Source organism: Scyliorhinus torazame, chromosome 12, assembly GCF_047496885.1.
Source record: "Scyliorhinus torazame isolate Kashiwa2021f chromosome 12, sScyTor2.1, whole genome shotgun sequence".
Classification (NCBI taxonomy): Eukaryota; Metazoa; Chordata; class Chondrichthyes; order Carcharhiniformes; family Scyliorhinidae; genus Scyliorhinus; species Scyliorhinus torazame.
The window spans coordinates 2,526,711-2,540,622 of NC_092718.1; the positions used below are offsets into that span (position 1 = coordinate 2,526,711).

General features: G+C 44.2%; 1 protein-coding gene across 2 annotated transcripts in view; it reads right to left on the reverse strand.

Moving 5' to 3' along the window:
- Positions 1-5,959: 5,959 nt before the first annotated feature.
- usp8 (ubiquitin specific peptidase 8) overlaps positions 5,960-13,912 on the reverse strand; it is a 63,068-nt gene continuing 55,115 nt past the window's right edge. For both annotated transcript variants that reach the window (XM_072470275.1, XM_072470276.1), the window contains exons 17-19: positions 12,809-12,951; positions 10,986-11,118; positions 5,960-7,028 (exon numbers count right to left, since the gene is read on the reverse strand). In XM_072470275.1, coding sequence (XP_072326376.1) covers positions 6,843-7,028; positions 10,986-11,118; positions 12,809-12,951 — 462 coding nt within the window. In that variant the 3' untranslated portion in view covers positions 5,960-6,842. The remainder of the gene's footprint in view (positions 7,029-10,985; positions 11,119-12,808; positions 12,952-13,912) is intronic.

The following is a 13,912-nucleotide window of genomic DNA, read 5'->3' on the forward strand; positions in this document are numbered from 1 at the left end:
AGTTAGGGGACATGGGATACAGGGAAATTTGGCTGTCTGGATACAGAATTGGCTGGCGGAAAGAAGACAGCGAGTGGTCGTGGATGGAAAGTATTCCGCCTGGAGGTCAGTGACCAGTGGTGTCCCGCAAGGATCTGTTCTGGGACCTCTGCTCTTTGTGGTTTTTATAAATGACTTGGGTGAGGAAGTGGAAGGGTGGGTTAGTAAGTTTGCCGATGACACGAAGGTTGGCGGAGTTGTAGATAGTGTTGAGGGTTGTTGCAGGTTACAACAGGACATTGACAGGATGCAGAGCTGGGCTGAGAAGTGGCAGATGGAGTTCAACCTTGATAAATGTGAAGTGATTCATTTTGGAAGGTCGAATTTGAATGTTGAATACAGGGTTAAAGACAGGATTCTTGGAAGTGTGGCGGAACAGAGGGATCTTGGGGTCCACATACATAGATCCCTCAAAGTTGCCACCCAGGTTGATAGGGTTGTTTAGAAGGCGTATGGTGTGTTGGCTTTCATTAACAGGGGGATTGAGTTTAAGAGCCGCGAGGTTTTGCTGCAGCTTTATAAAACCCTAGTTCGGCCACACTTGGAATATTGTGTCCAGTTCTGGTCGCCTCATTATAGGATGTGGATGCTTTGGAGAGGGTACAGAGGAGATTTACTAGGATGCTGCCTATACTGGAGGGCATGTCTTATGAAGAAAGGTTGAGGGAGCTAGGGCTTTTCTCACTGGAGCGAAGAAGGAAGAGAGGTGACATGATGAGAGGCATGGACAGAGTGGATAGCCAGAGATTTTTCCCCAGGGTGGAAATGGCTCTCACTCAGGGGACATCATTTTAAGGTGATTGGAGGAAGGTATAGGGGAGATGTCAGAGGTTCTTTACACAGAGAGTGGTGGGTGTGTGGAATGCACTGCCAGCAGAGGTGGTGTAGTCAGAGTCATTAGGGACATTTAAGCAACTCTTAGACAAGAACATGGACAGCAGTAAATTGAAGGGGTGTAGGTTAGGTTGATCTTAGATTAGGATAAATGGTCGGCACAACATCGTGGGCTGAAGGGCCTGTACTGTTCTATGTTCTAAATGTTGTCAATGTCCCTGCCTCAACCACTTCCTCCAGCATCTCATTCCCCATACGTCCCACCCTCTGTGTAAAAACATTGCTCCTCAGGTTCCCATTAATTCTTTCCCCTCTTAACCTAAACCTATGCCCTTTAGTTCTCAATTCCCAACCCTGGGAAAAAGAGTTGAGTGCGTTCACCCTATCCATGCCTCTTGTGATCTTATACAACTCTATAAGATCACCCCTCAGTCTCCTACACTCCAAAGAAAAAAGTCGCAGCCTGTCCAATCTCTCCTTTTAACTCAGTCCCTTGAGTCCTGGCATCCCTGTAAATCTCTTCTGCACTCTCTCCAGTTTAAGAACATCTTTCCTATAGCAAGGCGACCAAAACTCCAGGTGCAGCCTCACCAACGTCCTGTGCAACTGCAACATAGCTTCCCAACTTCTAAACTCAATGCCCTGACTGATGAAGGCCAGCATGCCAAAAGCCTTTGTCACTGCCCTATCTCCCTGTGACTCCATCTTCAGAGAACAGTGCACCTGAACTCCAAGGTCCCTTTGTTCCACGATACTCCTCGGTGGAGTTGTGGATCGTGCGGAAGGATGTTACAAGTTACAGAGGGACATAGATAAGCTGCAGCGCTGGGCTGAGAGGTGGCAAATGGAGTTTAATGCAGAAAAGTGTGAGGTGATTCATTTTGGAAGGAATAACAGGAAGACTGAGTATTGGGCTAATGGTAAGGTTCTTGGCAGTGTGGATGGGCAGAGATCTCGGTGTCCATGTACATAGATCCCTGAAAGTTGCCACCCAGGTTGAGAGGGTTGTTAAGAAGGCGTACGGTGTGTTAGCTTTTATTGGTAGAGGGATTGAGTTTCGGAGCCATGAGGTCATGTTGCAGCTGTACAAACTCTGGTGTGGCTGCATTTGGAGTATTGCGTGCAATTCTGGTCGCCGCATTATAGGAAGGATGTGGAAGAATTGGAAAGGGTGCAGAGGAGATTTACCAGAATGTTGCCTGGTATGGAGGGAAGATCTTATGAGGAAATGCTGAGGGACGTGAGGCTGTTTTCGTTGGAGAGAAGAAGGTTAAGAGGTGACTTAATTGAGGCATACAAGATGATCAGAGGATTGGATAGGGTGGACAGTGAGAGCCTTTTTCCTCGGATGGTGATGTCTAGCACGAGGGGACATAGCTTTAAATTGAGGGGAGATAGATATAAGACAGATGTCAGAGGTAGGTTCTTTACTCAGAGAGTAGTATGGGCGTGGAATGCCCTGCCTGCAACAGTAGTGGACTCGCCAACACTAAGGGCATTCAAACGGTCATTGGATAGACATATGGACGATAAGGGAGTAGTGTAGACGGGCTTTAGAGTGGTTTCACAGGTCAGCGCAACATCGAGGGCCGAAGGGTCTGTACTGCGCTGTAATGTTCTATGTTCTATCTCAACCAGGGCTCCCGCAATTTCTTTCCTAGCCTTGTGTAGTGTTCTTGGGTATACCTGGTCAGGGCCAGGAGATTCAAGGAAGGTTGTTAAAGCCCATGAGTGGAGAGGGAATTTACTAGAATGATACCAGGAATGAGGCATTTTAGATACAAGGAAAGATTGAAGAATTTGGGCTTGGTCTCCCTGGAGCAGGGATCAAAAGGCGACTTTATTAAGGTGTTCAAAATTCTGAACAATTTTACTAGTTGGTAAGTCAGAGACTTGGGTCACAATTTCAAGATGGTCAGCAAGAGAGCTCGGAATGAGATGAAGAGAAACTTCTTTACTCAGTTGTTGGGGCTTGGAATTTGCTGATTCGGACAGTGCTGGAGGTGGATTCCATAGGTGGTTTCAAAAGAGAGCTAGACAGATATTTTAAAGTAATAAATTTAGAGGGTTACGGAGATAGGACTTGGGAGTGGTCTAGCTAGGTGCTCTTTTGGGAGCCACTGCAGACACAATGGGCCGAATGGCCTCCTGTGCTGTAATTAACAAAAGCAGAGTGAGCATTAACTGGCGTAGAAAAACATGAGAGAGATAGAGGAAAGAAAAGAAACATTTAGCAACTGGGCAATTGAATCATATGGTCTTTAATATAGGGAAATATGAAATAAAACATGACAGCACCTAAATGACAACCATATTGACTCAGGTTTAAAAGGTCCCAATGTCAATTAAACACCAGTATGATTGAATTTTAAAATATAATAAAGTAGTTCAAATAAATAAAGAAATTAGTGGAGGGAAAGGGATGTTTAGGTCTCAGAAACCAATCATGGGGTTGTGCATAAAAGCAGCTGCCAGCACTGCTGCCTCGCTGAGGACCCGGTTCGAATCCCGGCCCTGGGTCACAGTCTGTGTGGAGTTTGCACATTCGCCCCGTGTTTGCGTGGGTTTCACCCCTACAACCCAAAGATGTGCAGGGTAGATGAATTGGAGCCACTAAATTGCCCCTTAATTGGAAACAAATTGGGTACTTAATTTATAAAAGCAGTTGCCAATATCAAATAACTTGAGATGCTGAAAATAACTCCGCAACTGACATTAAACGACAAGTTTGTCCATGATTGAGCAATTCAAATCCTATTTAACGCAGTAATCAAAATCTGCAGTCCAGAGCTTAGAAAGTATTTTAATAAAATTAATCTTAATTTTACCATTGCTGATAGTTTTTAATTTTTTTCAAATTAAGGGACAATTTAGTGTGGCCAATCCACCTACCCTGCACATCATTGGGTTGTGGGGGTGAGACCCACACAGACAGGGGGAGAATGTGCAAACTCCACACGGACAGTGACCCGGGGCTGGGATTGAACTAGTGCTGACCACTGCACCATCCATTGCTGATAGTTAATTGTACTGGGCTGTTTTTTTAATTTCAAGATAGGAAGTTAAATAGCAACAGAAAATTGTAAGAGCCTCAAAATAACATGTAGATCGCGTCTGAAGCAATTTTCCCGTATTATCTTTGCGCTTGGCCAGCTTTTGAGTTGGATCCTTTTTGAATCATTATGCATTGTATATATACACACATTGTATATACACACATTGTATATATACACACATTGTATATATACACACATTGTATATATACACACATTGTATATATATATATACACACATTGTGTATATATATATACACACATTGTATATATATATATACACACATTGTATATATATATACACACATTGTATATATACACACCCAATGCAGTTTTGCACGAACTTTGGCCAGGAGGTTTATGTATAATTTATCAGAATTTAACTCCTTGATGTCACAGCAGATCTTACCTGTAATGGTAGTGTAGGGATGATGTAACTAGCCCCGGGGAGGATCGGTTTCATAAAAGGAAGTCAGTCATCCAATAAAACTACGGTGTTGTGATACTTGTGTTTCCAAGGATTTCACAGGCAACACACCTGATTGAATTCTGCAGAAGTCGGCAGTATTTCTAAACAAACATCCACTAAGTTTTATCTTTGACTCTCAGTTTGATGCATGAATTTTCAGATTAAATACTTGGATTATTTAACTGACATTGATTTTGCATTTCATTCTGTTTTGATGTAGGATATGGCAAAAGAAAATAAAGGCAGTCAGCATATGAGCAAGGGGGCAGTCATTGACCTCATGGGTATTTTTATCTGCAGTTGATGAAACTTTGTACTCATCAGATGTTTTCACAAATTGGGGAAAAATGCAACACAATTCTTTGTCAACGATGGCGAAAGCCAGAGCTATGCTCAGCTTGCAATCCCTCTGTTTTACCAAGTTTCTAATCTTGGCCATGATGGTGTAAAGACTGAGGAATGTGGGAGACATGCATCATTGGACATGCAAAGGAGAAGGGCCTGTCCCACCATTCAATTGGACTACAGCTGATCTGTACCAGCTGATCACTCCATTTACCGTAGCTCTTTAAGCCTTAATTGCCCCAAATTAACAATCTGAGTTTTGAAATGTTGTTTTGAATGAGGGTTCCACCCTGAACTGCACAACTTCAATTTTACACTTATACCCCCATACCCCCAAGAGGAAATAATTATCTCTATTTACCAATTAATCCCTTTGTTATCTTACACCTCATGGAGATCATAGAACATACAGTGCAGAAGGAGGTCATTCAGCCCATCGAGTCTGCACCAACCCACTGAAGCCCTCACTTCCACCCTACCCCCCTGACCCCATCTAACCTTTTTGGACACGAAGGGCAATTTATCATGGCCGATCCACCTAACCTGTACGCCTTTGGACTACGGGAGGAAACCGTAGCACCCGGAGGAAACCCACGCAGACACGGGGAGAACATGCAGACTCCGCACACCAACCCAGCGGTGAATCAAACCTGGGACCCTGTCGCTGTGAAGCCACAGTGCTAACCACTGTGCTACCCTGCTTCCCCAGCTATGTAATCTTCTATACTCAGGAGAATATTCAATACTACCTGCCCTCAATGTAACTTTTAAATCTGTACCATTTGGTAAACCTGTACTAATACCCTTGCAAAGCCAATAAATCCTTCCCCAGGTGTCGTACTCCAGGTGGGCTCGGATCAGAGCCCTGTACAGCTGGATTCCAGTTTCCTTGAGAAAGGCCAACATTCCCTGAACTCTTTAAATTATTTCTTTCTGCTCACAGGAAGCACTGGGATGGAGACAAGTATTTCAACAAAATCTCGGAAAACATCAATATCAACACATGAAAGGGAGGCAAAATGTAGGGTAGAAACATCGTGAAATGTGCTCTAAATCTCTCCACAGACATCTTACATCTAGAACCCAAGGAATTGCAAACAGGAAATGAATAATGGATCAAATAAATGGTTGAGTAGTTACACAGTAACTGGAAATCCCCAAAAAATAAGCAACGGTGGGGGTCCACTCCTATTAATGAATCATACAGGCTGTTCAGATGTCAACTCAAAGTATATTGATACATTTAATTCACACTTTTTGCAAAAGTCTGAAAATATTTTTTGATTTGCAACACAACGTTTGGTTAAGATGAAGTGCAGCAGGGTTGAATCTTCATTTATATTTGGTAGAAATATATGCACGGTTACGTCAAATAATAGTACCATAACTTTTTAAAACTATTTATATAATATATACACATTGTGCAATTCTGCAATCAGTATGTACAGGTACATTCCCATCTGTTCAGATTATTCCTGGCTATTTTCACAGTACAGAAAGATTCACTATAATATAGAAAGGCCATTTTAACAGCAACAAGTCATTTAATGGAATCAGACTAGTGCTTTGTCGCATGGAATAGCAAAGATCTAGTCAAGGGCAATGAGTTCTTGCTCTTCAAATTGTTGCAACTATAAACTGAGTTCAGTAAATTACTGCAGATGCTGGAATCTGAAACAAAAACACAGAATGCTGGAAAATCTCAGCAGCTCTGACAGGGTCTGTGGAGAGTGAACAGAGCTAATGTTTCAAGTCTGGAAGAGCTCTGACAAAGAGTCATTCAGACTCAAAACATTAGCTGTTGTCTCCCCACAGATGCCGTCAATGCTGCTGAGATTTTCCAGCACTTTCAGTGACTGGGATAGTCGACATTTTTGTATCATCCGAAATAGGCAGTTAAATTTGTTAGAAAACAAAAACTCTTATTTTCTGGTAAAGTATAAAGGGCAGATTACATAGTTAAGCTCTACTGTTGAAAGTAAGTTATACTACAGCTGCGTATGTTGCTCATTTTCCTGGTAATATGCCCAAAGGACCTTGATAAGGAACTAATATTGGTGCATATGGAGTGTCACTTTGAAAATTCACTACACTGAACTCTGCTATGTCACCAGATCAGCGACACGCAGCTCCAGTGAACTGTAGAAGAGAATGTAGGCTGCTGAGGATCTCACTGAAGAAGCAGATATCTCAGAAACATCCTGATCATCAAACTTGAACCAGCGCTGTTTCACTGCATTCCTGCAGTAGGCTGTGTAGTGTCCTCCATCCAGCCCTCCATAATGGTTCTGTGCAAATCCAAAAATAAACAGGAATGGTTAATATCAACTATTTCAAGATGGTCAATGTTACTCAGCTGTGGAGCTGGTCATTTTGAGAGTTTAACAGTTAACACAGGGAAAGGAAAATAAACTTCTGTTTTGTAGGTTTCATCAGATGTAGACAGATTTTGTGATGGCTCTGTCGGTTTCATAATTTTGCTCCCCATCTGTTCTTAATCTTAGTGGAAACAAAGTGGTTACATTGCTGGTCTAGTACTCCAGAGCCCAGGAGTAAATTCAGAGACATGCATTCAAATTCCACTACGACAGTTTCTGAATCACCTGGAGAGACCAGGGCAGCAGGTACCTGGCGACACCTCCACCTGTAAATTCCCCTCCAATCCACATTCTACCCAGACTTGGAAATATATCACCATTCTTTCACTGCTGCTGGGACAGAATCCTGGAACTCCCTCCCTCCCTAACTTCTCCCTCCCTCCTTCCCTTCCTTGGCGCAGCCTTTGGCTTTGATCTTTAAGTCATCTTTGTCAACAGGAATAGTGCCAGAAGACTGGAGGATAGCAAATGTTGTCCCCTTGTTCAAGAAGGGGAGAGGAGACAACCCCGGTAACTATAGACCAGTGAGCCTTACTTCTGTTGTGGACAAAATCTTGGAAAGGTTTATAAGAGATAGGATGTGTAATCATCTGGAAAGGAATAATTTGATTAGACATAGTCAACATGGTTTTGAAGGGTAGGTCGTGCCTCACAAACCTTATTGAGTTCTTTGAGAAGGTGACCAAACAGGTGGATGAGGGTAAGGCAGTTGATGTGGTGTATATGGATTTCAGTAAAGCGTTTGATAAGGTTCCCCATGGTAGGCTACTGCAGAAAATACAGAAGCATGGGATTCAGGGAGATTTAGCAGTTTGGATCAGAAATTGGCTAGCTGGAAGAAGACAAAGGGTGGTGGTTGATGGGAAGTGTTCAGACTGGAGTCCAGTTACTAGTGGTGTACGACAAGTATCTGTTTTGGGGCCACTGCTGTTTGTCATTTTTATAAATGACCTGGAGGGCGTAGAAGGATGGGTGAGTAAATTTGCAGATGACACTAAAGTCGGTGGAGTTGTGGACAGTGCGGAAGGATGTTACAAGTTACAGAGGGACATAGATAAGCTGCAGCGCTGGGCTGAGAGGTGGCAAATGGAGTTTAATGCAGAAAAGTGTGAGGTGATTCATTTTGGAAGGAATAACAGGAAGACTGAGTACTGGGCTAATGGTAAGATTCTTGGCAGTGTGGATGAGCAGAGAGATCTCAGTGTCCATGTACATAGATCCCTGAAAGTTGCCACTCGGGTTGAGAGGGTTGCTAAGAAGGCCGCATTTGGAGTATTTCGTGCAATTCTGGTCGCCGCATTATAGGAAGGATGTGGAAGCATTGGAAAGGGTGCAGATGAGATTTACCAGAACGTTGCCTGGTATGGAGGGAAGATCTTATGAGGAAAGGCTGAGGGACTTGAGGCTGTTTTCGTTAGAGAGAAGGTTAAGAGGTGACTTTGATGTCTAGCACAAGGGGAGATAGCTTTAAATTGAGGGGAGATAGATATAAGACAGATGTCAGAGGTAGGTTCTTTACTCAGAGAGTAGTAAGGGCGTGGAATGCCCTGCCTGCAACAGTAGTGGACTCGCCAACACTAAGGGTATTCAAATGGGCATTGGATAGACATATGGACGATAAGGGAATAGTGTAGATGGGCTTTAGAGTGGTTTCACAGGTCGGCGCAACATCGAGGGCTGAAGGGCCTGTACTGCGCTGTAATGTTCTATGTTCTAACAGCACAGTGGGTGTACCGACACCACACAGGCTACATTGGTTCAAGAAGGCAACTCACCACCATCTCAAATTGGAGGTGAGCAATATGGTGGTCTTGCAAGCGACACACATCCCATAAATGAATAAAAGATCAGTCAATAAAACTAATTCGGAATAATTATCAGCACCACTGACAAGAAAATGTCACATTATCATGAAGAAAACTGGTTCACTTTAGGGACGAAAACCAATGTCTTTAACCAGTCTGCCCATATTCAATGAATGGCCTGACACTGGGACGTTCCGAGGAACAAAGGGACCTTGGGGTGTTTGTCCACAAATCTCTGAAGGCAGAAAAGCAGGTTGATGGGGTGCTGAAAAATGGATATGGGACACTCGCTTTTATCAATCGGGACATAGATTACAAAAGCAGGGAGGTCTTGTTGGGATTGTATAGACCTTTGGTGAGGCCACAGCTGGAGTACTGTGTGCAATTCTGGTCGCCACATTATAGGAAGGATGTGATTGCACTGGAGGGGATGCAGAGGAGATTCACCAGGATGTTGCCTGGGATGGAGCATTTAAGGTATAAAAAGGGGTGGGATGAGGGCGGCATAGTTGTTAGCACTGCTGCCACATGACGCTGAGGACCCGGGTTCGATCCCGGCTCCAGGTCACTGTCCGTGTGGAGTTTGCACATTCTCCGTGTCTGCGTGGGTTTCACCCCCACAACCAAAGATGTGCAGGGTAGGGGGATTGGCCACGCTAAATTGCCCCTTAATTGGACAAAAAAAAGAAAAAGAATTGGATACTCTAAATTTATTTTATAAAAAGAAATAAATAAAGAGAGGTTGGATAGGCTTGGGTTGTTTTCGCTGGAGCAGAGAAGACTAAGGGGTGACCTGATTGAGGTGGACAAGATTATGAGGGGCATGGACAGGGTGGATAGGGAGCAGCTGTTCTCACTGAAGAAGCAGAGAGGCATGGGATTCAGGGAGATTTAGCAGTTTGGATCAGAAATTGGCTAGCTGGAAGACAAAGGGTGATGGTTGATGGGAAATGTTCAGACTGGAGTCCAGTTACTAGTGGTGTACCACAAGGATCTGTTTTGGGGCCACTGCTGTTTGTCATTTTTATAAATGACCTGGAGGAGGGCGTAGAAGGATGGGTGAGTAAAGTTGCAGATGACACTAAAGTCGGTGGAGTTGTGGACAGCGCGGGAGGATGTTACAAGTTACAGAGGGACATAGATAAGCTGCAGTGCTGGGCTGAGGGGTGGCAAATGGAGTTTAATGCAGAAAAGTGTGAGGTGATTCATTTTGGAAGGAATAACAGGATGACAGAGTACTGGGCTAATGGTAAGTTTCTTGGCAGTGTGGATGAGCAGAGAGATCTCGGTGTCCATGTACATAGATCCCTGAAAATTGCCACCCAGGTTGAGAGGGTTGTTAAGGCGGCGTACAGTGTGTTAGCTTTTATTGGTAGAGGGATTGAGTTTCGGAGCCATGAGGTCATGTTGCAGCTGTACAAAACTCTGGTGCGGATGCATTTGCAGTATTGCATGCAATTCTGGTCGCCGCATTATAGGAAGGATGTGGAAACATTGGAAAGGGTGCAGAGGAGATTTACCAGAATTTTGCCTGGTATGGAGGGAAGATCTTATGAGGAAAGGCTGAGGGACTTGAGGCTGTTTTCGTTGGAGAGAAGAAGGTTAAGAGGTGACTTAATTGAGGCATACAAGATGATCAGAGGATTGGATAGGGTGGACAGTGAGAGCCTTTTTCCTCGCATGGTGATGTCTAGCACGAGGGGACATAGCTTTAAATTGAGGGGAGATAGATATAAGACAGATGTCAGAGGTAGGTTTTTTACTCAAGAGAGTAGTAAGGGCGTGGAATGCCCTGCCTGCAACAGTAGTGGACTCGCCAACACTAAGGGCATTCAAATGGTCATTGGATAGACATATGGACGATAAGGGAATAGTGTAGATGGGCTTTAGAGTGGTTTCACAGGTCGGTGCAACATCGAGGGCCGAAGGGCCTGTACTGCGCTGTAATGTTCTATGTTCTACGTAAAGAATCAGCCTGATCAGCCGTAGAATAAACAAAGCATTCTGAGTTAGAGGCAACTAATGTCCAAGTTGTAAAAGCAGTGATAATTTAGCTATTTACCGACACAGCAAATAAATTGTATCTTTTCACATTGTTCCTGGGACCGATTATGTAGTTGGACAGATCCAGATTTTCCAATGGAAGGTCAACGCTTGTCTGTAACTTTTGTTTCCATCTTCCTTCATAAGAGAATCTGTGGGAGCAAAAAAATAAACAGGAAACTGTGATGTGTAGAACTAGACAGTACACATCAGGACAAGCCAATGGGTATGACGAGACTGGGGACTTTGGCTGTACTTGTATCACTTGCTGTCGTTAGGGAGGGCAAGAGGAAAGTTCCAGCGCACTTTTGATTTAAATATTGATATCATAGAATTTACAGAGCAGGAGGCCATTCGGCACATCGAGTATACACCGGCCCATGAAAGAGCACCCTACCTAAGCCCACACCCTCCACTCTATCCGCGTAAACCAGCAGCCCCACCCCCCCAACTTTTAGACACTACGGTGCAATTTAGCGTGACCAATCCACCTAACCTGCACATCTTTGGACTGTGGGAGGAAACCGGAGCACCCGGAGGAAACCCACACAAACACAGGGAGAACGTGCAAACTCCACACAGACAGTGACCCAGCAGGGAATTGAATCTGGGGCCCTGGAGCTGTGAAGCATCAGTGCTAACCACTGTCCTACCGTGATACAGAGAAATCAACAAAGCACAATTCTTCTCCCACCTGAAAATTGCAATTCAAACTACGCTACAGATCCACATGCACCAGCTGTCCAGTACCACTTAGTCAGTCTGCATGAGGAAACATGGCATGCTGGTGGTCTCCAACTATGCTATGAAAGTCCCAGCAACACCACCCTCTCCCAACATTCACAAGTGTACTTTCCAACTTGAGCAGTGAACACATTTTGGTTGAATTGAACACAAATCACCCTGTTAGGAGGATACGGAGGTTGTCTGCTCTCAAACAAGCCAGACGAGGTGCTCCGGAGAGTGAATGCCTCCACCTCGTGGCGAGGTTGTGTCTGATACACTGAAGGTGGTATACAGAGCATACCTCACGAGAGCGAGGATGAGCCGATTCTTTGAAGGAGTAGAAGATGTGTGTGAACATTGCGCGGGGGGGGGGGCTAATCACGTTCATAGTTTTGGTCCTGTCCAAAGCTAGAGGATTACTGGAAGGAGGTTTTTAGGGTAATTTCTAAAGTGGTGCACATGAAACTGGACCCGGGCCCCCGGGAGGCCATAGTCGGGGTGTCAGACCAGCCAGGGTTGGAAACGGGTGCGGAGGCAAATGTTGTAGCCTTCGTCTCGTTGATCGCCCGAACGCGCGGATCCTGATAGTTCGGAGAGCAACCTCTCCACGCCGTGGCGGGGGGGGGGGGGGGGGGGGGGGGGGGGGGGGGGGGTACCTGTTGGAATTCTTGACTCTTGAGAAGGTTAAGTTTGAACTGAGGGGAAGGATGGAGGGGTTCTACAATTCATGGGCATTATTCATTGTGCACTTTCAAGAACTGGATAACATTGAACATTAGTTGGGGCGTGTGGGCGGGGGCGGTGTGTGTTAAGGGTGACTATGGGTGATCCCTAATTCCTTTTTGTCATTTGTTTGTGTGAACATGCGGGCTAATGTTTGGGGTTTGGTGGGAGGATGGGATCATTGTTATTGACATGGGGATTGACATATTTGCTGTTGATTATTGTTTATTGTTGGTGGGTGTAAATTTGGGAGAAAATGTGAAAAAGAATAAAAAATATATTTTTTTAAAAAGACAGGACTAAAAAAGTGTTGCAGGAAAACCCGCCGACCTGCCTGGAACACAGTGCATTTTGCTATGAGTCACAGCTGTCATCTTATTAAAAGAAGCACACCGTTTTAGATGCACCAGCAGGATAGGTGGTAGTTTCCAGATCTCTAACTTCTTTATTGCATCCCTGTGCATCCTGCAATTGCTGCAGTGGAATCGGTTGTTGTCCGTCAGTTTTTCCTCTTTGGAAAATGATTTGAGACAGTCCTTCAAAAGAAATGTTAACTTCCATTACAATTAATAAACAATTAAAAAGCAACTCGATCTGCTACAATAACCAAGTTTCAGATTTTTGTAGCAAAAACAGTTCTTAAAAATCAATTTGAGTGATCAACACATTTCAGTGCCCGTGGTAGATGCACGAGTATAAACAGTCAGTAAGACAAATACGAGAGCTGTCCCATGTTAGGATGAATATCAAACCTCCCACTCTCCTCTACTCAGAGCACCAAGCTGGCACCTCTCCCTCACACACACACTGCTGCACTAACCTCACTTAGAACTATTCCTCAGCCTTTCAGAAGAATACATCAAAATGTTCATTTGATGTAACTTGTGCATTGACATTTAACAATTGGGAAACATGAGAAACAGCAAACAAAAATGTCCACAAATCAAAAGTGCAAACTGATTGGCCATGCTAAATTGACCCTTACCTGGAAAAATTAAAAAGTGCAAACTGATTGGCCATGCTAAATTGACCCTTACCTGGAAAAATTAAAAAGTGCAAACTGATTGCTCCAGAAATGCTCTTGATTACAGGCTTTCACTAAAGCTTTTCCTTTCATCAGCAACTTTCTCCCTTTTCTACTTCAGGACGTTGATTCCATTTTCCAGGTTAAAGCTACAGCATATTTCTGATGAGAGTGCTGCATTGCCAGAGGTGCGGCTTCTCAGAACACACATTAAATGGAGGCACTATTTACCTGCTCCGAAAATGCAAACAAGTCCATGGCACTGGCCAGAAGTAGGCAGTTTTCCAGTTTCTCAGCCAACACTTCTCCAGTTATCAAAGAAACCCACTGGTCATTCACATAGTTGCTATTTGTGGGACCACTAACAACGACAACCCTTCAAAATGAATCAACTAATTGTAAAAGCACTAGGGAATGCCCTGATCCGGGACTGAATCTGGGCCCCAAGGATAAGGTGCTATGCCCTTTAGTTA